Source organism: Nannobrachium achirus (assembly GCF_963921795.1).
Source record: "Nannobrachium achirus genome assembly, chromosome: 7".
NCBI lineage: Eukaryota > Metazoa > Chordata > Actinopteri > Myctophiformes > Myctophidae > Nannobrachium > Nannobrachium achirus.
Genome location: NC_137816.1, coordinates 70,662,219 through 70,690,090, shown reverse-complemented (window position 1 = coordinate 70,690,090; position 27,872 = coordinate 70,662,219). Strand labels below are relative to the sequence as shown.

Sequence of the window (27,872 nt, the reverse complement as noted above, 5' to 3'; positions counted from 1 at the left end):
CATTTAATAGGCAGTAAATGAATTAATTCAATCAGCCCTAATGTGTGTATGTGCGTGTGTGTGTGTGCGTGCGTGTGCGCGTGCGTGCGTGCGTGCGTGCGTGCGTGCGTGTGCGTGCGTGCGTGCGTGCGTGCGTGTGCGTGCATTACGTACTATCTCCTCTCTGATGGAGTAGTCTGCCGTCTCCAGATAGCTCAGCATCTCGGCTACGATCTGCTTGGAGTTGGAGCGATCACACATGGCATAGAGGAGATCCACCGCTCTCTGACGCACACTGACATCACGCTCTGTCTGTGTGTACACAGTAATAAGAATGCATGCCAAGCATATACAGTACATTTGGGGTTTCCACTAATTTTTAACCCATTTAGGCCTAGAATTATTGACTGCTTTAACCAGTGAAAAAAGATGGGGGTCCGTAGCCAAATACATATAATTTTGGGGGTCCTTCACATGAAAAGGTTTGAGAACCACTGACATAGTAGTCTCTCAAGAACAGACTAACTGAGCTCCAGTTGAAGTGAAAAGGACATTTTCCTCAATAAATATATTGTTTAAAAAAAAAAAAAAAAAGAAAAGGACATTTTCTTTGACGATGGCTGGCCAGATTGCTGACATAGAAACATGGGTTTTTCAAAGAAATCTTAGAAGGATTCAAAAGACACTGATGGAATAGGGTCAAAATCGGGTCAAAATTCCAATGTTCACAATCTTAAAAAAATTGCAGATCTCCGCGCTGCGAGCTTGTATATCTGCTATTTTTCAATAGTTAAAGCATAAAATAATAATACGCAATAATGTGTACCCGTTTTGAATGGGTGCATTTTTAAACTTTTCCGTGACTTTTCCTAAAGCATTTGGCTACAGTTCTCAGAATATGGACACTAGGGTTGAAGTTGTTAATATAAAAAGGATTGGGAGATTTGGAGGACCCCCTGTGGTGACTCTGAGGACCCCCTAGGGGTCCCGGACCCCCTGTCGAGGACCCCTGGCCTAAATTGTGAACTGTGTGGATGTGAGTGTCACCTTGAGGGCGTTGATGACGGTGTCCATGTGCGTCTTGACCGCCTCGTGGGAGAACTCGGAGCTGGCCAGGGAACACATGCTCTCCAGAGCCAGGTACCGCAGGTTGGTCTCCCTGTGCTGGAGGAACTGACCCAACTGGTTACACGCTCTGACCAGGAGGGTGGGCTCACTGCACAGAGAGAGAGAGAGAGAGAGAGAGAGAGAGAGAGAGAGAGAGAGAGAGAGAGTCACGCTCTGACCAACAGGGTGGGCTCACTACACACACAGAGAGAGAGAGAGAGAGAGAGCGTCACACTCTGACCAACAGGGTGGGCTCACTACACACACAGAGAGAGAGAGAGAGAGAGAGAGAGCGTCACACTCTGACCAACAGGGTGGGCTCACTACAGGGAGAGAGAGAGAGAGAGAGAGAGTCACGCTCTGACCAGGAGGGTGGGCTCACTACACACACACAGAGAGAGAGAGAGAGAGAGAGAGAGCGTCACGCTCTGACCAACAGGGTGGGCTCACTACAGGGAGAGAGAGAGAGAGAGAGAGTGTCACGCTCTGACCAGGAGGGTGGGCTCACTACACACACAGAGAGAGAGAGAGAGTCACGCTCTGACCAGGAGGGTGGGCTCACTACACACACAGAGAGAGACATTAAAGGTATATTCAGTGATTGTATTTCATTCAAGTAAAAATATAATCGTTACATGTTCCATTCATTCTCCTCACTAGAATGTGTGCTGACCATATAAGGACTTCCCACCATGGCCCGTGTTGTGAGCATAGCTAGATTCGGTTTTCAGAGGTGGCCAGCCAGTCCTCGACCAATCAGGGTAGAGTATGGCCGTAGTTATGTTATGATGTTTAGTTATGATGGTCAAAATAAAAGTTTTGAGAACCACAGTCGCTCTGAATTAAGAACGTCTGCTAAATGCCTAGATTGTAAACTACTGAACTCATAAAATGCCACAGTCTGGTAGTAAATCAGTATCATACATATCCTGAAGCTGGAGACGTAGGCCTACCGATATTCAGTGATTGGGTCTAATGATCAAAACGAGAACATTATAACGGTGTAAAAAATCGATAAAGGCCAGTAAGGGACAAGATGACCCCCGTCCCCGGATGACCCCCGGCCACTTTCATTATCACTGAATACACCTTTAAGTTTTATTTTCTCTTAAACTTTTATCCCACGATGGCTGCCGCGTGAATATGGTCCAATCAAAGACTCAGAACAGAATATGGTCCAATCAAAGACTCAGAACAGAATATGGTCCAATCAAAGACTCAGAACAGAATATGGTCCAATCAAAGACTCAGAACAGAATATGGTCCAATCAAAGACTCAGAACAGAATATGGTCCAATCAAAGACTCAGAACAGAATATGGTCCAATCAAAGACTCAGAACAGAATATGGTCCAATCAAAGACTCAGAACAGAATATGGTCCAATCAGAGACTCAGAACACCTGCTGCACTGCTTCCATATCCAACATGACACCCAGAGTCGTTTACAAACTAAACGTTGCTCACAAGAATGTTTTTGAAAGCATTTGAAACGAGAAACAGACGATATAATAAGTGTAAATGTGTTCTGTTGTGCTGGGAGGACGGCCAGCAACACTTATAGAATATCTATCTGTTGTGCTGGGAGGACGGCCAGCAACACTTATGGAATATCTATCTGTTGTGCTGGGAGGACGGCCAGCAACACTTATGGAATATCTATCTGTTGTGCTGGGAGGACGGCCAGCAACACTTATGGAATATCTATCTGTTGTGCTGGGAGGACGGCCAGCAACACTTATGGAATATCTATCTGTTGTGCTGGGAGGACGGCCAGCAACACTTATGGAATATCTATCTGTTGTGCTGGGAGGACGGCCAGCAACACTTATGGAATATCTATCTGTTGTGCTGGGAGGACGGCCAGCAACACTTATGGAATATCTATCTGTTGTGCTGGGAGGACGGCCAGCAACACTTATGGAATATCTATATGTTGTGCTGGGAGGACGGCCAGCAACACTTATGGAATATCTGTCTGTTGTGCTGGGAGGACGGCCAGCAACACTTATGGAATATCTGTCTGTTGTGCTGGGAGGACGGCCAGCAACACTTATGGAATATCTATCTGTTGTGCTGGGAGGACGGCCAGCAACACTTATGGAATATCTATCTGTTGTGCTGGGAGGACGGCCAGCAACACTTATGGAATATCTATCTGTTGTGCTGGGAGGACGGCCAGCAACACTTATGGAATATCAGGAGGCACGGTGGTGCAGTGGGTAGAGCTGTCGCCTCACAGCTAGAAGGTCCTGGGTTCGATTCCCGCCGGGGGACGCTGTGGGTGCTGGGGGTGTGTTCATCCCTCCGCGTCATCAGTGCCCACACCCTATAGGTGGGGTTGGCGATGGGGCCTTTCTGTGTGGAGTTTGCATGTTCTCCCCGTGTCTATTAGGGTAGATACCCTCACAAAAAACATGCAGTAATCCTGGTCTCCATACTGCCTCCCCCTGGCCAGCCTGATGGAGGGGAAAGGATCTGGTTGGAATAACGTGTTCCTTCCACGCGCTACGTCCAAACCAGGGAAATCCCCACTGTCAGGTTAGGACACGTCGACTACCCTTTTTTCATGGATGAAAACAAAATAAAGACTAAATAAAAACTAAGCTGCGATGACTAAAACTAAGACTAAATATAATGACAATTTCGTCAACAAAATAAGGGAGGAGGGACTGGTGGAGAAGAGAGTCATTTTAAGTTTGGTTGCTCTCAGGTGTTGCGTGCTGAAAATAGCCGATCTACAAGCTCACAACGCGTCGCAGCTTGTAGATCGGCTATTTTCAGCACGCAACCAAGTGTAAAATCAGTCATTACGATGCCATCAAGGCCTGCCAAAATACATTTCAGTTGACTAAATCAACTGTAGATTTAGTCGCCATAAAATCTTATGAAAACTAAAACATTTCAGGTGACTAAATTATGACTAAAACTAAATGAGATTTTATTCAAAAGACCATGACTGAAACTACATCAAAATTTTGGTGTCAAAAACAACACTGGATGATGGTAGCCTCAAACACTATGTACCTGTCATGATGATGATGATGGTAGCCTCAAACACTATGTACCTGTCATGATGATGATGATGATGATGATGGTAGCCTCAAACACTATGTACCTGTCATGATGATGATGATGGTAGCCTCAAACACTATGTACCTGTCATGATGATGGTAGCCTCAAACACTATGTACCTGTCATGATGATGATGATGATGGTAGCCTCAAACACTATGTACCTGTCATGATGATGATGATGGTAGCCTCAAACACTATGTACCTGTCATGATGATGATGATGATGGTAGCCTCAAACACTATGTACCTGTCATGATGATGATGATGATGATGGTAGCCTCAAACACTATGTACCTGTCATGATGATGATGGTAGCCTCAAACACTATGTACCTGTCATGATGATGATGATGGTAGCCTCAAACACTATGTACCTGTCATGATGATGATGATGGTAGCCTCAAACACTATGTACCTGTCATGATGATGATGGTAGCCTCAAACACTATGTACCTGTCATGATGATGATGATGGTAGCCTCAAACACTATGTACCTGTCATGATGATGATGATGATGATGGTAGCCTCAAACACTATGTACCTGTCATGATGATGATGGTAGCCTCAAACACTATGTACCTGTCATGATGATGATGATGATGGTAGCCTCAAACATTATGTACCTGTCATGATGATGATGGTAGCCTCAAACACTATGTACCTGTCATGATGATGATGATGATGGTAGCCTCAAACACTATGTACCTGTCATGATGATGATGGTAGCCTCAAACACTATGTACCTGTCATGATGATGATGGTAGCCTCAAACACTTTGTACCTGTCATGATGATGATGGTAGCCTCAAACACTATGTACCTGTCATGATGATGATGATGATGATGATGATGATGGTAGCCTCAAACACTATGTACCTGTCATGATGATGATGATGATGATGATGATGATGATGATAGCCTCAAACACTATGTACCTGTCATGATGATGATGATGATGGTAGCCTCAAACACTATGTACCTGTCATGATGATGATGGTAGCCTCAAACACTATGTACCTGTCATGATGATGATGATGATGATGATGATGGTAGCCTCAAACACTATGTACCTGTCATGATGATGATGATGATGGTAGCCTCAAACACTATGTACCTGTCATGATGATGATGGTAGCCTCAAACACTATGTACCTGTCATGGTGGATGATGATGATGGTAGCCTCAAACACTATGTACCTGTCATGGTGGATGATGATGATGGTAGCCTCAAACACTATGTACCTGTCATGATGGATGATGGTAGCCTCAAACACTATGTACCTGTCATGATGATGATGATGATGATGATGATGGTAGCCTCAAACACTATGTACCTGTCATGATGGATGATGGTAGCCTCAAACACTATGTACCTGTCATGATGATGATGATGATGATGATGATGGTAGCCTCAAACACTATGTACCTGTCATGATGATGATGATGGTAGCCTCAAACACTATGTACCTGTCATGATGATGATGATGGTAGCCTCAAACACTATGTACCTGTCATGATGATGATGATGATGGTAGCCTCAAACACTATGTACCTGTCATGATGATGATGATGATGATGATGGTAGCCTCAAACACTATGTACCTGTCATGATGGTGATGATGGTAGCCTCAAACACTATGTACCTGTCATGATGATGATGGTGATGGTAGCCTCAAACACTATGTACCTGTCATGATGATGATGATGATGATGATGATGATGATGATGGTAGCCTCAAACACTATGTACCTGTCATGATGATGATGGTAGCCTCAAACACTATGTACCTGTCATGATGATGATGGTAGCCTCAAACACTATGTACCTGTCATGATGATGATGATGGTAGCCTCAAACACTATGTACCTGTCATGATGATGATGATGATGGTAGCCTCAAACACTATGTACCTGTCATGATGATGATGATGATGGTAGCCTCAAACACTATGTACCTGTCATGATGATGATGATGATGGTAGCCTCAAACACTATGTACCTGTCATGATGATGATGATGATGATGGTAGCCTCAAACACTATGTACCTGTCATGATGATGATGGTAGCCTCAAACACTATGTACCTGTCATGATGATGATGATGATGATGGTAGCCTCAAACACTATGTACCTGTCATGATGATGATGGTAGCCTCAAACACTATGTACCTGTCATGATGATGATGATGATGATGATGGTAGCCTCAAACACTATGTACCTGTCATGATGATGATGGTAGCCTCAAACACTATGTACCTGTCATGATGATGATGGTAGCCTCAAACACTATGTACCTGTCATGATGTTGATGATGGTAGCCTCAAACACTATGAACCTGTCATGATGATGATGATGATGATGATGGTAGCCTCAAACACTATGTACCTGTCATGATGATGATGATGATGATGATGGTAGCCTCAAACACTATGTACCTGTCATGATGATGATGATGATGATGGTAGCCTCAAACACTATGTACCTGTCATGATGATGATGATGATGATGGTAGCCTCAAACACTATGTACCTGTCATGATGATGATGATGATGATGATGATGATGATGGTAGCCTCAAACACTATGTACCTGTCATGATGATGATGATGATGGTGGTAGCCTCAAACACTATGTACCTGTCATGATGATGATGATGATGGTAGCCTCAAACACTATGTACCTGTCATGATGATGATGGTGGTAGCCTCAAACACTATGTACCTGTCATGATGATGATGATAGCCTCAAACACTATGTACCTGTCATGATGATGATGATGATGGTAGCCTCAAACACTATGTACCTGTCATGATGATGATGATGATGATGATGGTAGCCTCAAACACTATGTACCTGTCATGATGATGATGATGATGATGGTAGCCTCAAACACTATGTACCTGTCATGCAGTGTTTATTTCGTCGACTAAAACTATGACGAAAAATGTTCGTCGACTGCCTTTTTTCACTGACAAAAGCTGCGATGACTAAAACTAAGACTAAATATATTGACAATTTCGTCAACAAAATAAAAACTAGACTAAAACGTTAGGGAGGGACTAGTGGAGAAGAGAGTCATTTTATGTTTGGTTGCTCTCAGGTGTTGCGTGCTGAAAATAGCCGATCTACAAGCTCACAACGCGTCGCAGCGTAAAATCAGTCATTACGATGTCATCAAGGCCTGCCAAAATACATTTCAGTTGACTAAATCAACTGTAGATTTAGTCGCCATAAAATCTCATGATATTTAGTTGACGAAAACTAAAACATTTCAGGTGATTAAATTATGACTAAAACTACATCAAAAGTTGCTGCCAAAAACAACACTGGATGATGGTAGCCTCAAGCACCACGTACCTGTCATGGTGGATGATGAGGGCGATAGACTCGAACAGCACGTACCTGTCATGGTGGATGATGAGGGCGATAGACTCGAACACTATGTACCTGTCATGGTGGATGATGAGGGCGATAGCCTAGAACAGCACGTACCTGTCATGGTGGATGATGAGGGTGATAGACTCGAACACTATGTACCTGTCATGGTGGATGATGAGGGCGATAGACTCGAACACTATGTACCTGTCATGGTGGATGATGAGGGCGATAGCCTAGAACAGCACGTACCTGTCATGGTGGATGATGAGGGTGATAGCCTCGAACACTATGTACCTGTCATGGTGGATGATGAGGGCGATAGCCTAGAACAGCACGTACCTGTCATGGTGGATGATGAGGGTGATAGCCTCGAACACTATGTACCTGTCATGGTGGATGATGAGGGTGATAGCCTCGAACACTATGTACCTGTCATGGTGGATGATGAGGGCGATAGCCTCAAACAGCACGTACCTGTCATGGTGGATGATGAGGGCGATAGCCTCAAACAGCACGTACCTGTCATGGTGGATGATGAGGGCGATAGCCTCAAACAGCACGTACCTGTCATGGTGGATGATGAGGGCGATAGCCTAGAACAGCACGTACCTGTCATGGTGGATGATGAGGGCGATAGACTCGAACAGCACGTACCTGTCATGGTGGATGATGAGGGCGATAGCCTAGAACACTATGTACCTGTCATGGTGGATGATGAGGACGATAGCCTAGAACAGCACGTACCTGTCATGGTGGATGATGAGGGCGATAGCCTCGAACACTATGTACCTGTCATGGTGGATGATGAGGGCGATAGCCTAGAACAGCACGTACCTGTCATGGTGGATGATGAGGGCGATAGCCTCAAACAGCACGTACCTGTCATGGTGGATGATGAGGGCGATAGCCTCGAACAGCACAGCGTTCTTAGCGTTGGAGTGTTGAACCTTCTTGGACTTGGGAGGCTCCTGGGCTTTGTTCAGGATGCTCTCTAAACACTCTGTCAACCTGCCACGCAGCGACGCGTCCTCTGGGGGGCAGCACCGAGCAGGAGGAGGAGGAGGAGGAGTCAGGGATATTCATGGGTTGAAACAAAATGTCTTTGGTTAAACGGTTGGAGCACTGAATTCTGGTGATAATCATTGCTATAGAGTGTTCAGTAACAGTGTTAAATAGCTCTATATTGTGACAGTAATCATTGCTATAGAGCAGGGGTGCCCACACTTTTTTGAAGTGAGATCTACTTTTAAAATGACTAGCTCAACATGATCTACCCATCCAAAATGTTTTAGCTGAGGGCCTGAGGGGGGCTTTGGAATAGCAGCACTGGCCTTACATTTTAGACAAACACAGTTACTGTAAGGGGGAAATAAATGGGAAATACTGGGGGAAATGTCTTCATCCCATTCTGTATGGAAGTGGTAGGTTTTGGGGTTCTTTGTAATGCTACTGACTCTTGAACAAAGTATTGCATTGGAGGTTTGCCTACTTTAGAAGCCATTAAGGGAGCTGACAGGCCCTTCTTGATGTCATATTGACATATTCTTTATATATTTTAATTATATATTTTAGAGGCATGTCATGTGGTCTACCTGCACACCCTTGGTGATCTACTGGTAGATTACAATCTACCTTTTGGGCTCCCCTGCAATAGAGTGTTTGTTCAGTAACAGTGTTAAATAGCTCTATATTGTGACACTGACAGTAATCATTGCTATAGAGTGTTTGTTCAGTAACAGTGTTAAATAGCTCTATATTGTGACAGTAATCATTGCTATAGAGTGTTTGTTCAGTAACAGTGTTAAATAGCTCTATATTGTGACAGTAATCATTGCTATAGAGTGAGTGTGTGTTCAGTAACAGTGTTAAATAGCTCTATATTGTGACAGTAATCATTGCTATAGAGTGTGTGTTCAGTAACAGTGTTAAATAGCTCTATATTGTGACAGTAATCATTGCTATAGAGTGTGTGTTCAGTAACAGTGTTAAATAGCTCTATATTGTGACAGTAATCATTGCTATAGAGTGTGTGTTCAGTAACAGTGTTAAACAGCTCTATATTGTGACAGTAATCATTGCTATAGAGTGTTCAGTAACAGTGTTAAATAGCTCTATATTGTGACAGTAATCATTGCTATAGAGTGTTTGTTCAGTAACAGTGTTAAACAGCTCTATATTGTGACAGTAATCATTGCTATAGAGTGTTTGTTCAGTAACAGTGTTAAACAGCTCTATATTGTGACAGTAATCATTGCTATAGAGTGTGTGTTCAGTAACAGTGTTAAACAGCTCTATATTGTGACAGTAATCCTCAGTTCAGTAACAGTGTTCAGTAACAGTGTTCAGTAACAGTGTTCAGTAACAGTGTTCAGTAACAGTGTTAAACAGCTCTATATTGTGATAGTAATCATTGCTATAGAGTGTGTGTTCAGTAACAGTGTTCAGTAACAGTGTTCAGTAACAGTGTTCAGTAACAGTGTTCAGTAACAGTGTTCAGTAACAGTGTTAAACAGCTCTATATTGTGATAGTAATCATTGCTATAGAGTGTGTGTTCAGTAACAGTGTTAAACAGCTCTATATTGTGACAGTAATCATTGCTATAGAGTGTTTGTTCAGTAACAGTGTTAATCACCAGGTGGAGGGTAGCACTGCAGCAGGCGCAGCAGTTTGACGGACAGCCAGGGAGCAGCAACAAAGTAGTAGGTGTAGTCCTGGAGGTCAACGGAGGCCGAGGTCACGATCTGCACACACACACACACACACACACACACACACACACACACACACACACACACACACACACACACACACACACACACACACACACACACACACACATTGTATAACCAGTAAGACTCCCTGATCGGGAGATAAGTGACCGTCAGGTCTCATACACAAACTTTAGAAGGCAATGGTAGCCAATCAGGAGGGAATATGGGAAATGGGACAGATCCATGTTGATGACATGACTTTAGAGATACTGTGTACCGCTTTGTGTGATTTAAGAGCAAAATCTACGGAGCAGTGTCCAAAAATGTGTTTTGTAAAGATCTGCCTGGTGGTGGCGCTAGAAGAGGGCCATGTGAGAAATGAGGGGAGGAGGTTGTGGTTTGGCAGCCAAGGAGTGTGTGTGCATTTCACAGATAGATTCATATTGTTTATGACCCTAGGGGTCCTATGTTCCCTCACTAAAAAAAGTAAAAAAATGTACTTTTACTTTTTACTCAAAGAGTAGTTTTTAAATAGGCTACTTTTTACTCTTACTTTTGAGTAATTTCCTGGACTAGTACTTGTACTGTTACCTCTAGATACCGCATAACATTGACTCTGAGTCTTTAGTGGCGTTTCCATGAAGCCTCTTAATGCGCATTAAGGCTTATTCGCATAAATCTTTTTATGGAAACACTTCACAATTCGAATTTCATTATCCGCAAACAACATGTATCCGCTTGGAGGAGGTGGATTTTGAGGCTTTATCGAATAAACTAAATGCGCATTTGTGAATGGAAACGGGTCAGACATTAAATGTGAATACATTATGACGTTCTGGGTCCATATCGTCCTCCAACTTAACACTTTCCCCTGCCGCTTAACGTCCATTGTATAGCGTTTATAGCCCAGAAAACAAACCGGTTGTTTGTTACACACGGAGTGACACGGACCGTGTGTTAATTCCTCCCGTTTTCACCTCCCGGAGTCAACCCTTCCTCATCACATGGTGCTGCGTGCCAAAAGTGGCCGATCTACAAGCTCACAGCAGCTCGCATCCGCGCCTCCGCGCCGCGTTGTGAGCTTGCAGATCGGCCACCTTCCAGAGGACGCTGAAACTTGCAGGATGAGTGTGCACTGTGCAGCGATCGAGTCACAGCAGTCAGACGCGCAGTGCTCACGTCTCGGTTCGGTCTGAAAAAAATCAGCCCGATCAATTTCGAATGACACCCGCAAATGGAAACGGGCTAAATTCGCTTTGTTTTAATGCGAATTTATGATAATTTGCCTCCCTAATTCGAATAAGTTTATGGAAAAATGGCTTTTGAGTAGACTGTTATCAAGGATTTAACACACCGGTTAATTCAGCAATTGACCAATCAGAAGAATCAAGCATTCAACCAAGTATTTGTCCTTGATGTCGAATTGAATTAAATGGTAACCATTTAAACGGTCGTGAGTGCAATCTGTGTGGGCATGTTTGATTTGAACCCACGCAATTATATAAATATATATATATAAAAGGTTTCTTCCAGCTAACAGACTCCGCCTCCTACTCTGCAGAGCCAATGAGAGGAGGTTTCCTACCCTGCAGCCAATAAGAAGAGGTTTCCTACCCTGCAGCCAATAAGAAGAGGTTTCCTACCCTGCAGCCAATAAGAAGAGGTTTCCTACCCTGCAGCCAATAAGAAGAGGTTTCCTACCCTGCTGAGCCTGGCGACAGCCAATGAGACGGCTGTTTTGAAGTCGTCAGGACTCTTCTGGGCCAATGAGGTGATGAGGCTGGCAGCTGCTGTGACCACACCCTAAACACACACACACGCACACACACACAGACACACACGCACACACACACACACAACCACACACACACACACACACACACACAACCACACACACACACACACACACACACACACACACACACACACACACACACACAATTGTATTATTCACAATTTATTCGACAGCTAACTTTTACAAAAGTTTTTTAATTTTCTTTTACAAAGCATTTTATTTTATTTTACACAAAGTGACATTCTTTTTTCTTTCTTTCTTTCTCAACTGTGCCATATCAACTATATAACGGCCAATCAATCAATCAATTCAATGTGTGTGTGTGTGTGTGTGTGTGTGTGTGTGTGTGTGTGTGTGTGTGTGTGTGTGTGTGTGTGTGTGTGCGTGCGTGTGTGTGTGTGTGTGCATACAGTACCAGGTGCTGGTCATTCAGCAGGTGCACCACCCTCGTTGACCACTCCCCCAGGGTCACCAGGTCAGGTGACGTCCTGTTGAGTCTCAGGAGGCACAGCGCTGCGCTCTGCTTCACACTGTCACTGGTGTCCCTGTAACCATGGTTACACTGTCAACACTGTCACTGGTGTCCCTGTAACCATGGTTACACTGTCAACACTGTCACTGGTGTCCCTGTAACCATGGTTACACTGTCAACACTGTCACTGGTGTCCCTGTAACCATGGTTACACTGTCAACACTGTCACTGGTGTCCCTGTAACCACGGTTACCATGTCAACACTGTAACCACGGTTACCATGTCAACACTGTAACCATGGTTACCATGTCAACACTGTAACCATGGTTACCATGTCAACACTGCCACTGGTGTCTCTGTAACCATGGTTACTAGGGTGTAACAATACATTTCAATAGCGATTCGATACATATCACGATACATGGTTGACGATAAGATACATGGACGATATTGGTATAAGTAAACACAGTGATTATCTGCCAAATACATGGACATTGTACAAACCTGCACCTTGACATGAACCCAGAGATTACAAAAATTTATCGATAGACCAGTGTAGCTATATGGAAAGGAAAAGTAATTAAACCCCTCTTTTTCATTTTTTCTTCTTAAAAATGCAATTTTCAATGAATTTCAATGAACTTGCTCCGTGAGTAAACGGTGTTTACCCCCGTCTCAAACAGCCTTTAGGCATTAAATGTTTTAGTCTAACTTTAGTCCTCTACAAGATTTTAGCCGACTAAAATCTACGGTTCGATCTTGTCGAATAAAATGTGTTCTGGCGGTGCTGCAACAGCCGAGCGCAAACCAAACATACTTCTACTGGATCTCTTCTGTGTGTGTGTGTGTGTGTGTGTGTGTGTGTGTGTGTGTGTGTGTGTGTGTGTGTGTGTGTAGTTCCCTACCCTGCCACTAGGAGACATGGTGTGTGAGGTGAGTGTAGTTCCCTACCCTGCCACCAGGAGGCGTGGTATGTCAGCGGTGAAGGCCTCAGCCATCTCTCTGCTGCCTATGTTGGCCACACAGTGTGTGTGTGTGTAGTTCCCTACCCTGCCACTAGGAGGCGTGGTATATCAGCGGTGAAGGCCTCAGCCATCTCCCTGCTGCCTACATTGGCCACACAGTGTGTGTGTGTGTAGTTCCCTACCCTGCCACTAGGAGGCGTGGTATATCAGCGGTGAAGGCCTCAGCCATCTCCCTGCTGCCTACATTGGCCACACAGTGCAGAGCCAGCGTCATGAAGGTTGGGTTCCTGCTGGAGAGGTCGTTCTTCAGAGCCTGGTTGATGAGACGCATCAACTCACTGTTGGAGTTCACCAGCACCGAGATGAACAGGTAGCCCTGGAGATGTAAACATGTATACTGTTAATACTCTGTTTAAACTAACTGTTAATACATAGATATAAGTGTTTAAACTAACTGTTAATACATAGATATAAGTGTTTAAACTAACTGTTAATACATAGATATAAGTGTTTAAACTAACTGTTAATACATAGATATAAGTGTTTAAACTAACTGTTAATACATAGATATAAGTGTTTAAACTAACTGTTAATACATAGATATAAGTGTTTAAACTAACTGTTAATACATAGATATAAGTGTTTAAACTAACTGTTAATACATAGATATAAGTGTTTAAACTAACTGTTAATACATAGATATAAGTGTTTAAACATAGTGTTTAACTCATATGCTGCCAAAAACGAGGAACCCGAGAATTTCGCGATGAAGAGCAGACGTATCTCTCTCTCTCTCCGCTCCGTGCGCAAACGGCTCTACAGGTGTCTCCGCTTCGCGTCGCCTAAACGATCGGTAACAAAGGATAGGATATGTTTTTCCTTTCTGGTGTTACTACTGTTGCTACTTGCGTGGATTACGGATTCGTGCCAAAGTTATCATGGGACGTACATACAATGAACAAGGAGCTGTATGTACGTGATCAACAGGAGTCACACAGCGACTTCTACCAGCATGATGGCTTGGAGAAAAAACATCTCGGCGTCGGAGAAGCAACCATCTATGGCTTGATCTCTACAAGAAACAAACCCCCGAATTTCAGTGGAAACAGGCGCTCTGTGTTTGTTTTTCTTCTGTTACTTTGTGGAGACGTAGAACAACATCCAGGTCCAGTACTGACGAGGCAAGCAGCTGCTCGTATTGCGCGAGAAACTGAGTTGTTTTCCCAGTCTGTGACCAGCGGAGACCCCCGCCACACGGACGCCACCGCGGACCACGAGTCCCTGGACCCCGACATTACCGCGGGAACAGCTCGGCGTGAGGACAGTTATGTCGCAGAGCCCGAGACATTGGCCTCCGACCACGACACCCCTGACTCACGGGCCCCCGGCGGTGAACACTCGGCGACCGCACCCGCGATCGCACCCACGGACCCCGGCGGCAACACCAACGCGGGAACAGTTCGGCGCGAGGAGGACAACAACACGACACCAGACCTGGGCGTGCGGAGCCCACTGCGGCCCCCCACGGCGGCGCCCTGCATGGCCCCCGCACCCACCACCGAGGCTTCGGATCAGAGGGTCTACAGGGATCGTAATCAGTCGTGGCTTGCTAAATATCTTGGCTTCGATTCAACCTGCGCCGACAACTCGATCCCCCGTGCCGAAGAGACTTTGTGGATCGCTCGGTGTCTGGGTTTTCGAACAACAAAGGAACTTGACCTCCCCCCCACCCCCACCGCCCCCCTCCCCCCACTACAGACGGACACAATGGAAACCCCCTCCCCCAGCCCTGATCATGGTTATCTGGCCACCTCAGACATGAAAGGTACTTTTGTGAAAAGAGGACTGAAAATGATTCATCTCAACGTCAACAGTTTGAAACCCAAACTGGAACAAATCCAAGCTATGTTTCTTGATGGTAAGGTCCAAATTTTAACCTTCTCAGAAACTAAACTCGATGACTCATTCTCAGATGCTAGCATTGGAATAGCCAATTACACTGTCATTCGGAATGATAGGAACAGGAAGGGAGGTGGTGTTTGCATGTATATTCACAATGATTTAAATTTTATCCCTCGCCCAGACCTACACCACAGCTCTCTTGAAACTGTATGGGTCGAGATAATTTTTGAACATGCTAAAAATATACTAATATGCGCTGTCTATAGACCCCCTGACCAGAATGACTTCTTTGAGCTGTTTGAAGAGAGCTTAGCAAAGGTGGACGGTATTGAGTACTACAGTTTGGGCGACTGGAATGTCGATGTTTTGCGAAAAGAAACACCCCTGTTCAAGTTCTTTAATGGGTTATGTAATCAATATGGCCTCACTCAGCTTGTTACCGTACCCACTAGGGTGACGGAGCACTCCCAAACCCTCATAGATCTCATTGTAACCACAGACAAATCCAAAGTCACCGCTAGCGGGGCTATTGTATGCGGTCTTAGTGATCATTACATGATCTACTGTACGCGTAAAATACACAAACCCAAGGCTAGTGGCCACAAAACAGTTGTAGCTAGAAGCCTCAAAAACTACTCCAGTGAGGCTTTAAATCACACACTAGCGAATACAGACTTTTCCCCTGAACTGCAGTGTACAAATGTCGAAGGAGCATGGTGTGGTTTTAAAACCAAATTGACCGATGCTCTAGACAACGTGGCCCCCTTGCAAACCACCAGGGTTAAAGCCCGCCAAGAGCCATGGTATAACTCAGATATTACCGAATCAGCTAAACTCAGAGACAAAAAGTACGATGAAAAACGTAAGTGCTGCAAAAAGCTTAGAAAAAAATTCAACCATGACCTCAAAATCCAAATCAAACATCTTACTGCTCAGTGTAAGAAGCTCAGAAACCAGACAATCGCCCTAATTAGATCCGCCAAAAAAGACTACATCGACGTCAAAATTGACGAATACAAAAACAAACCACGAGACCTATGGAAGTTGCTTAACAACCAATTAGGCTTAAAACCTAAAACCATATGCCACAGCATAAACATCAAAACGGACGCCGCTCTCATTTCTGACAAATGTGAAGTGGCTACCCATCTTAACAAAACCTTTACCACCATGGCCCATTCACTGGTTGAAAGACTGGTCGCCCCATCTGGGCGGTATGGTGTAAAATTTGTTAAGAAATTCTACAATAAACTGGGCGTCAGAAAAGACAGTTTTAAACTTGCCACAGTGACAACTGATGAAGTGTTTAAAAAACTGAGCGCCCTACCTCAACACAAGGCCACTGGCCTTGATAAAATTCCAGCTAGATTTCTCAGAGATTCAGCCGCCACCATTGCACCGATCATTACCCACATAATTAACCTTTCCATCGAACAGGGTCATGTCCCACAGGACTTCAAACTAGCAAAAGTAACCCCCCTGCATAAAAAAGGTAGCAAACTAGACCCTGGAAACTACCGTCCCGTTTCCATTCTTAGCTCCATATCCAAAGTCATGGAGAAAATAGTCTACGAACAGATAGCAAGATATCTCGATGAGAATAATCTGATTTACGAGTTCCAATCTGGATTCAGAAAATCCCATTCCACTGACACATGCCTTCTGTATTTGACTGACCAAATCAAACGCGAGGCGGATGACGGCAAATATAGTGGCATGGTCATGATGGACCTCCAGAAGGCATTTGACACCGTAAATCATTCTATTCTGATTGAGAAACTAAAAGCCATCGGTCTTGACAGCGCAGCAGTGAGTTGGATGCAATCTTACCTGGTGGGGAGGGAACAGGTGGTGGAGATTAACGGTACCCTGTCCCCCCCCCTCCCAGTAAGCTGTGGTGTTCCTCAAGGTAGCATACTGGGACCTCTGTTGTTCCTAATATACGTGAACGACATGGCATCTGCTTGTGACTTCAACCTGTTCCTGTTCGCGGATGACTCGGCTCTCCTAGTCTCGGGCAAGGACCACTTGCAGGTTGAAAAGACACTTAACTCTGAACTAAGTAAGATCTGCACATGGCTTAATGACAACAAATTATCAATTCACCTGGGAAAAACTGAGTCCATCCTCTTTGGATCAAATCATAACCTCAAAAAAGTCGATAACTTCACAATCAAAGTGGGTGACAAGGTCATAACACGAAAAAACGAAATCTCTTACTTAGGATGTATCCTTGAAGCTAATCTTTCCAGTGAAAAGATGACTTCTAAAGTAATAAATAAAATCAACCAACGAACTCGTTTCCTACAGAGGATCGCCCCAATGGTCAATTTCAACACACTGAAGACCATAGCTGGTGCAATAATCCAGCCCCTCTTTGACTACGGAGTCCACGTATGGTATCGTGACGCCCCACAAGCCCTGAAAACTAAACTCCAAACAGCCCAAAATAAACTAATTAGGGTCCTACTTCACCTTCCCTATCAGACTCACCTCACCGCTACTCACCAGTTAAGAGTGGGGTGGCTCAGAGTAGATGACAGAGTACAGCAACTTGCAATGGGCCTGGTGTACAAGATACACTACACCACTATGATACCCAAGTACCTGTCAAAATACTTTATAAACATTAAGGATGTCCATAATTACAACACCAGAGGCAGCGCCACAGATCACTTTCAACCCAGAGTCAAAACCAACAAAGGGTCAAACTCTTTTTTCTGCTATACCACCAAAATGTGGAAAGCCTTACCGAAGGTCATAAAGGAGTGTGGATCACTAGCATCCTTTAAAATTGCCCTGAAGAATCACTTACAGGCAGCAGCCATTCGCAACTGGTAAAAAACTAACCTAGCCCAACCCTACCCTCCCCTGCCCCTTCTTTGTATATACTGTTTATTTAGACTTACTGTTTTTTTTTTGTTTTTCTTTACATATCTACTGCATAGTACTGTGTTCTATTTGTCTGTCATTCAATGTTATATGAGATACTTCAATGGTTTCCAGTGGATATAAGCTTAGTCTTTTCATGGATCTCCTTTTAGTAGACCTTGTACCAGTGAACTGTACCGTCATGAAACTGTACCTTTTCCTATGCAAACTTCTAATAAAGTCTTCAATCAATCAATCAATACCACCCTGCCACGCCCGAGGAACCCGAGAATTTTTGAAAAAAAAAAAAAAAAAAAATTTCAAAAAGATTTTTTTGACCCCAAAACATTTAGTAGGCATGATAGCGATCGCGAAATTGCATGTTTAACCCCCATAGCAACCCCATCTTTCAAACATGGCAGCCATCTTTGTTTACATTTTAGGAAAACATAATGGCTGCTATCTCATGAATGCCTGAACGGATTTCCATTCGGATTTTTTTGTTTGAAAGCTGTGAGCAATGTGGACACACGTGGTGCATTATCTAGGCATGGGTGTGCATGATCCGTGCACTATGAATTACATGGAAGTCTATGGAGACAGTTTGGCATATGAGAGTACGAAGGTATTGTTAAATGGCAGCAGATGAGTTAAACATAGTGTTTAAACATCAGCTCAATGTTGGTGTTCACCAGCACAGAGATGAACAGGTGGCCCTGGAGATAGATTAACATACTGTTAATACTCTATAGCAGGGGTCTTCAACATTTTCTTTCTTTTCAGGCCAAGGACCCCTTAGTTGAGAGAGAGATGAAGCAGGGACCCCTACAACCTGTTCATAGATTCCATATAGTTTCATTGTTTGACAGCACAATACTTAATAAACTTGATCTTTCACTGTACTTAGTCTGCTATTTTCCCTCTCCAAAGCTCTTTGCCAAAGCAAGGAGTGTGTGTGCAAATTTTGGCATGGATCGGGGCAACAGTGGCGGAGATATGAGAAGGGCAAAAAGTGTGACGTGTGACTGACTGACAGACTGACAGCCGGTGGAGGTTTTGATAGTAACTAGCATGATATTGCATCATCTAATGCATCATATGACCAGTTGTAGCATGCTGAAATACTAAAATATCTAAAAACACAGATTGAACACAAAAAAATTACTCAGGATTGAGTTGATCGTGTCCCAAACAACAATAAACCAGTAAGACTCCCTAATCGGGAGATAAGCGACCGTAGGTGGCTTAACTCCACAAATAGGGCAAAAATTAGTTTTTCCAAAATCTTCCTGATCCATGTTGATCACATGAGTGTAGACATGCTGTGTAGTGATATTCGTGATTTTAGGGCAAAAACTGTAGGAGCAGTGTCCAAAAATGTGTTTTAAAAATCGGCCTGAAGGTGGCGCTAGAATAGGGCCATGTGAGAAATGAGGGGTGGGGTCTCCGCGTTGCCTTGGCGGATGAATAGGTACCGGCCCCGGCTCTCCCGGACGCTCCTAGCCCGAGTTACAGCATTTTATGTGCGCTGCAGTGGCAGGGGGTTCTCCACTGGGGGCGCCACCACTTTTGCATCCGTTCTGGAGCACCAGGAGTCGGTGGTCCCCGGGAATTCCCCGTGAGCAGCCCCGTTGGGGTGGTCATTTGGTCATTTTTGCACATTTGGTCATTTTTTACATCTGGGGGTCCCCCAGGGACCTGGGGGTCCCTGGGGCTCCGGGGGTCCTTGGAGGTTGTAGTTTGGCAGGCAAGGAGTGTGTGTGTGTAAAATCTGGCATGGATCGGGTCAACGGGTGCGGAGATATAAGCAGGGAAAAAGTGTGACGTGTGACGTGTGAGCACATTTGGTCATTTTTTACATGTGGGGGTCCCCCAGGGACCTGGGGGTCCCTGGGGCTCCGGGGGTCCTTGGAGGTTGTAGTTTGGCAGTCAAGGAGTGTGTGTGCAAAATTTAGCATGGATGGGGGCAACGGTTGTGGAGATATGAGCAGGGCAAAAGTGTGACTGACTGACTCACTCACTCACTCACTCACTCACAGACAGCCGGTGGAGGTTTTGGTAGTAAATGCGACCTACGGTCGCAATAAAGGCATCACCCTTTCTTTTTTTTTTTTTTTTTTTTTTTGCTAGTTGTTTTTATCGCTCTGACCTTTGGACACTGCACTATTAGGTTGTGTTAGTAGTTTTTTTTAGTATTTCTGCTTGTGTTTGACATGATGTAGAGATACTTGTTGCACTAACTAGCATTGCCTGTTATGGTCACGTTGATTTGGGCACTGTATTATATTGATAGTTGTGCTTTAGGACACTTTATGTATGTGTATATATATATATATATATATATATATATATATATATATATATATATATATATATATATATATATATGTATGTATATATATATATTATTTGTTCCCTTTCTAGTTGTACCTTGCTCTTACTGTACTTACTGTACTCTGTACTCTGTTCTTGTTCTTTTCTTACTTCTCTGTAACTTTGTAAATAACCTTATAAAATGGTAAATGGTGCATTTATATAGCGCTTTTATCCAAAACCATGCAAGGCACCAACCTGCTCACCGGGAGCAATGTGGGGTTCAGAGTCTTGCCCAAGGACCCTTTGACATTAACTCAGGGGGAGCCCGGATTCGAACTGGGAACCCTTCGGGAACCCTTCGTGCTCTAATAACGGTTTCTCTACCCCTGAGCTATGACGCCCCCACTGCTGTGCTGCCTCTGGGCAACTGATTTCCCCCCTTGGGATAATAAAGGTATCTATCTATCTATCTATCTATCTATCTATCTATCTATCTATCTAATAAAATAAGATCTGGTTGTCCCAGAGGTGAACCGGTCCTTTAATATAAATAGTACAGACATCTGAAGATCTGTTTCTCGGTGTATCGGTTAAAAGACAGGCAGACAGGCAGACAGGCAGGCAGACAGACAGACAGACAGACAGACAGACAGACAGACAGACAGGCAGGCAGGCAGGCAGGCAGGCAGGCAGACAGACAGACAGACAGACAGACAGACAGACAGACAGACAGACAGACAGGCAGACAGGCAGACAGACAGACAGACAGACAGACAGACATCTTACGATCTGTTTCTCTGTGTATCTGTTGGATGAGAGCAGGTTGACCGCCTCCATGTGACCGAAGTCGATGTCGTGACCCAACAGGAAGATGAACAGCAGCTTGCACACATACTTCTTCTTACTGTAGCCGTCTAGAGCCTTGTCCCCTGTACACGCGCACACACACACACACACACACACACACACACACACACACACACACACACACACACACACACACACACACACACACACACACTTTGTCTCAGTAAACTATAGGATCATAGAATGCAGACAGACATAATTAGGGATGGAGCTCGTTATCTTTTATTGATAATAACCTTATCGATCCTGCTTATTGATCCAGGCTTTTATCAGCCCACTGTTGAGCCTTTTATAATATTTTATAGAAAGATGTGAGACGACAAATTCTGAACAGAACTGGAATCTTTTTATTGTCCAGTTGTTGTGACTGTGAGTTTGTGGCTGACCACCATCTATGAAGATGACCACTGATAAAAGTAACAAATATCATTAAAACAATCATTCATTAGTGTGCAATAATAGTAATAACTAGAAAAGAAAATTTCTACGAAATTTGTGTGCCTGCAGCTCGCTAAGTCTGTGCAACCTTGTGTAGCGGTTGGTGTTAGCATTAGCGTTATTAACATTAGCATTTTTTTGCATAAACTTTAACATTATTGTTCTTCATATGACACCACCCACATGTCTGTACGACAAACGGTTCACGAGAAAACAGGTCACTTCCTGTTTGGTGAGGGGCACTTCCTGTTTGGCGAAATAGGCCCCAATTAAGTTTAAGGACTCTTAATCTTGTCATTTGACGCAACCCGCGTGTCTGTATGACAAACGGTTCACGAGATCAAGGGTCACTTCCTGTTTGGTGAGGGGCACTTCCTGTTTGGCGAAATAGGCCCCAATTAAGGTCATGGACGATTAATGAATTAAAGCTGCAAGCAGCGATGACCGGGCCCTCGCAGCTCTACCCACGTCACAAGGCCAGCAGCCAATCAGAAACCAAACAGGAAGTCAGCCATTTCGACTAATTAGTGGCGTTTTGGCGCATTTTTGGCCGTTATCACGGGTCGCACTTTAACGACAGTTTTGTGAGAAAAAAAAAGTTTTTTGAGAAAAAAAAAAGTTTTTTGAGAAAAAAAAAATTGAAAAAAAAATTGAGAAAAAAAAATTTGAGGAAAAAACATTTTGAGAAAAAAAAATTTGAGAAAAAAAAAATTTGAGAAAAAAATTTTTGAGAAAAAAAAATTGAGAAAAAAAAATTTTTGAAAAAAAAAAATTTGAGAAAAAAAAATTTGAGAAAAAAAAAAATCTTTGAGAAAAAAAAATTTTTGAGGAAAAAAAAATGTATGACACCAGCCGCGAGTCTGTACGACAAACGGTTCATGAATTATAGAGGCACTTCCTGTTTGGTGAAGGGCACTTCCTGTTATAGAGGGGGCGGGGCTTAATCAATTACAGCTCATCCCTATTGGTCGGAAAAAGACCAAAGTTGTGTGAGCATTTTACATTTTAAATGACGTTGCTAGGCAAAAGTATGGCAGAGTTATTTGGCGCCAAAGTTTCTGGGTTTTTTTCGGAGTCCCCCATTCAAAGTCAATAGAGTTTTTGGGCGTCGTTTTTTGCGAATTACGTCGCAATGGTAACGCGGATCGGAAAGAAAAGTAATAGCACACCATTCCCGGCCGAGCCGCACGTTTTGATGTATATATTGCGGCGGTGGCGTAAATTGTGTGGCAGTTATTACGTGCTGAAGTTTCCCCCATTCTAAGTCAATGGGGTTTTTGGGCGTCGTTTTTTGCGAATTACGTCGCAATGGTAACGCGGATCGGAAAGAAAAGTAATAGCACACCATTCCCGGCCGAGCCGCACGTTTTGATGTATATATTGCGGCGGTGGCGTAAATTGTGCGGCAGTTATTACGTGCCGAAATTTGTGGGATCATTATTATTATTATCATTAAGTATGGCGGATTACAATAAGTGTTCTGCTATTGCATAGCAGGCACACTTAATAATAATAGGCCTAAGAGTTAAATGGCTTTATATTATGAATAGTACTGTAATAATGTCTTGATGGCCTCTTGTCTTGATTGTTTAAACATGACATCATGGGCTGCTATGCTGGATAACAAGCTTGATAAGACCAAAGCTTATTGATACCTGGTAATTAAGTGTGCCTGCTATGCAATAGCAAAACACTTATTGTAATCCGCCATACTTAATAATAATAATAACTAGAAAAGAAAATGTCTAAGACATTTTAAGTGTGCCTGCAGCTCGCTAAGTGTGTGCAACCTTGTATAGCAGTTGGTGTTAGCATTTTCTTAGCACTAACATTATCATTGATTTTTTTCCTTTAAAAATTAGGCATTTGTTAACATTAGCATTTGTTAGCATTAGCATTTTTAGCATTTGTTAGCAATTGTTAACATTTGCATGTGTTAGCATAGCATTAGCATATTTGTTAGCATTAGCATTTGTTAGCATTAGCATTAGCATGTGTTAGCATTAGCATTTGCATAATTAGCATTGCATGATTAGCATAATCCATAAAGCCATGAAAAAAATTTGAGAAAAAAAAAATTGAGAAAAAAAAAATTTGAGAAAAAAATGTTGAGAAAAAAATTGAGAAAAAAAAATTTTTGAGAAAAAAAAAATGTTGAGAAAAAAATGTTGAGAAAAAAATTTTTAGAAAAAAAATTTGAGAAAAAAAAATTTGAGAAAAAAAAATTTTTGAGAAAAAAAAATTGAGAAAAAAAAAATTGAGAAAAAAAAATTTTGAGAAAAAAAATTTGAGAAAAAAAAATTTGAGAAAAAAAAATTTTGAGAAAAAAAAATTTTTGAGAAAAAAAAATTTGAGAAAAAAAAATTTGAGAAAAAAAAATTTGAGAAAAAAAAAAATTTGAGAAAAAAAAAATTGAGAAAAAAAGAAAAGGTATGACACCAGCCGCAAGTCTGTACGACAAACGGTTCATGAGTTATAGAGGCACTTCCTGTTTGGTGAAGGGCACTTCCTGTTAAAGAGGGGGCGAGGCTTAATCAATTACAGCTCATCCCTATTGGTCGGAAAAAGACCAAAGTTGTGTGAGCATTTTACATTTTAAATGACGTTGCTAGGCAAAAATATGGCAGTTATGTGGCGCCAAAGTTTCTGGTTTTTTTTCGGAGTCCCCCATTCAAAGTCAATGGAGTTTTTGGGCGTTGTTTTTTGCGAATTACATCGCAATCGTAAAGCGGATCGGAAAGAAAAGTAATAGCACACCATTCCCGGCCGAGCCGCACATTTTGATGTATATATTGCGGGGGTGGCGTAAATCGTGCGGCAGTTATTAAGTGCCGAAATTTCCCCCATTCTAAGTCAATGGGGTTTTTGGGCGTCGTTTTTTGCGAATTACGTCGCAATGGTAACGCGGATCGGAAAGAAAAGTAATAGCAACCTATTCCCGGCCGAGCCGCACGTTTTGATGTATATATTGCGTGGGTGGCGTAAATTGTGCGGCAGTTATTACGTGCAGAAATTTGTGGCGAAACTATGGACTTAATTAAGTATGGCGGATTACAATAAGTGTTTTGCCATTGCGTTGCATGGCAGGCACACTTAATAATAATAATAATAATGATCCCACAAATTTCGGCACGTAATAAGTGCCGCACAATTTACGCCACCGCCGCAATATATACATCAAAACGTGCGGCTCGGCCGGGAATGGTGTGCTATTACTTTTCTTTCCGATCCGCGTTACCATTGCGACGTAATTCGCAAAAAACGACGCCAAAAAACCCCATTCACTTAGAATGGGGGAAATTTCGGCACGTAATAACTGCCGCACGATTTACGCCACCGCCGCAATATATACATCAAAACGTGCGGCTCGGCCGGGAATGGTGTGCTATTACTTTTCTTTCCGATCCGCGTTACCATTGCGACGTAATTCGCAAAAAACGACGCCCAAAAACCCCATTGACTTAGAATGGGGGACTCCGAAAAAAAACCAGAAACTTTGGCGCCACATAACTCTGCCATTCTTTTGCCTAGCAACGTGATTTAAACTTTAAAATGCACACACAACTTTGGTCTTTTTCCGGCCAATAGGGATGATTGATTAAGCCCCGCCCCCTCTGTAACAGGAAGTGTCCTTCGCCAAACAGGAAGTGCCTCTATAACTCATGAACCGTTTGTCGTACAGACTCGCGGCTGGTGTCATTTTTCTAAAAAAAAATTTCTCAAATTTTTTTTTCTCAAATTTTTTTTTTCTCAAATTTTTTTTTCTCAAAATTTCTTTTTCTCATTTTTTTTTTCTCAAATTTTTTTTTTCTCAAATTTTTTTTTCTCAAATTTTTTTTCTCAATTTTTTTTTCTCAATTTTTTTTTTCTCAAATTTTTTTTTCTAAATTTTTTTTTTCTCAAATTTTTTTTCCCAAATTTTTTTTCTCAAATTTTTTTTCTCAAATTTTTTTTTCTCGAAATTTTTTTTCTCAATTTTTTTTTTCTAAAATTTTTTTTTTCTCAAATTTTTTTTTCTCAAATTTTATTTTTCTCAATTTTTTTTTTTCATTTTTTTTTCTCAATTTTTTTTTCTCACAATATTTTTTTTCTCAATTTTTTTTTTCTCAAATTTTTTTTTCTCAATTTTTTTTTTCAGGAAGTGCCCCTCACCAAACAGGAAGTGACCCGTTTTCTCGTGAACCGTTTGTCGTACAGACATGTGGGTGGTGTCATATGAAGAACAATAATGTTAAAGTTTATGCACAAAAATGCTAATGTTAATAACGCTAATGCTAACACCAACCGCTACACAAGGTTGCACAGACTTAGCGAGCTGCAGGCACACTTAGAATTTCTTAGAAATTTTCTTTTCTAGTCAATCAATCTGTTATCAGGTTATCAAGCTACCCTTGTTTAGGGCTTCATCCCTAAACATAACAGACATTATGGCCGCGTTTCCCAAAGCGATTTTGAGTGCTCGTAAGCTCAGGCATGGTCGTAGAGACCAAAATCGTCCTTCGCAGCCAGCGCAGGCACCTGTCAATCAAGAGCAACGAGGGCTTTCAGGAAACCGGTCGTCTCGTACAATGGAACCAAATAGCTGTGATGACGGTTGAATGCACACCTCATACGAATGGCCATCGTAAGGAGGATTTTAGAAGCAAACACCTCTCCCGCAAGTTTCCCACGGGTGCTGCAGACGTGTCTGTACAATGGTTTTTTTAAGGGTGCGCCGGGGCGCCCGTAAGCACCCTTCATAGAAAACTGAGCACTATATAACTAAGTATAACTATGAAAGTTTATTTAAAAAAGCTATCTAAGTCTTGTGTATGGTAGAGTAGGCTATTCTACACACATGCTATACAAAATAAACAAGTGGACTATATATTTATATTTATTTAATAAATAAATAAAACATACAAAGGTGAACTATGTTTTCTTGCTTTGATATAGGTCTATAGGCTACTGAGAAATAGCGCACCACAACACACACTTACATAAAAAAAGAACAAGCTTATAGGCTGCCTCATTTGTTAAGTGGGTCCGTGGACCAGTGGGGGTCCCCTCTCCCCAGCTAAAAGACATGCAGTGATGCGTGAAAGCGGTGATAGAACTCGGATCATCCAGTCGCTAGTCCAACACACAACCCCTCGTGCCAACACGACTCTGCGAGAACCAGTCCGCTCAGACAGTGTGCTGGAGCCAGGCACTCATCATCCTACACTCTGAGAGTTTGCCTACATTTTTGAACCATTGGGTTCCTAACTTGCAAACTTCCAAACTAAAATATAACAGCCCTGCGCCTCTTTAGCCCCTCGTGCGTCGTGCCAACACAACACTGAGGTAAAGAGACAAATGGTTCCAAAATGAAACTCACATTTTGAGAGTGTAGGATGATGATCGCCTGGCTCAGCCCACTCTCTAGAGGACTGGTTCTCCAGCGCTGAGTCTGAAATCAGGCTAGGATGATGAGGGTCCATTGGTTCATATATAACTAATTGTAGCCCTATAATTATTACAGCCAAGACGGGGCGGACAACAGCCTTTGTAACCGATCACAGCAGGCTTAATAGCATGACGAGTTGTGAGTTGGACTATTGACTGAGAGCCTCGGGTTCGACTCCCGCTTCAGCAAATTGACACAAAAGATACAGAGCTCATTTAGAGAACCAATACTCTAGTCTACAATACTGTAGGCTTAGCCTATAAAATAAAAAATATATATATTTAAGACGGGCAGTTAAGTCAATTTGTGCAGTCAGTTATAGGCCTACCAACAGGCAACAGCGCTTTGCAGCTTTGCATGTAGTTTCAAATTAAAACAAGGGGTTTGTGCGGTCAGTTAACCAACAGCGCTAAAAGTGTGTTAATTTTCAGTGTTGTATGTTATGTTTTATTGATGGGCCGGCCCGATACAATCACAAAAGCCGCTGAAATTCATTTCGGAGCGCAGCTGCTGACGTCCTATCAATCGAAGCCCAGAGCCATTCAAGGAGAGAGTTGCATCATCTCCGTTC

At 42.8% G+C, this 27,872-nt stretch overlaps 1 protein-coding gene across 1 annotated transcript in view; it reads right to left on the bottom strand.

Annotated features, from left to right (window-relative positions):
• The window catches only part of LOC308288229 (AP-2 complex subunit alpha-2-like), a 96,148-nt gene that overhangs the window by 49,737 nt on the left and 18,539 nt on the right, over nucleotides 1-27,872 (bottom strand). The window contains 8 exon segments of the mRNA XM_080729602.1: nucleotides 154-291; nucleotides 1,027-1,195; nucleotides 8,415-8,565; nucleotides 10,169-10,277; nucleotides 11,949-12,050; nucleotides 12,458-12,587; nucleotides 13,662-13,855; nucleotides 21,355-21,497. Of these exon segments, the coding sequence (XP_080585728.1) occupies nucleotides 154-291; nucleotides 1,027-1,195; nucleotides 8,415-8,565; nucleotides 10,169-10,277; nucleotides 11,949-12,050; nucleotides 12,458-12,587; nucleotides 13,662-13,855; nucleotides 21,355-21,497 (1,136 nt within the window).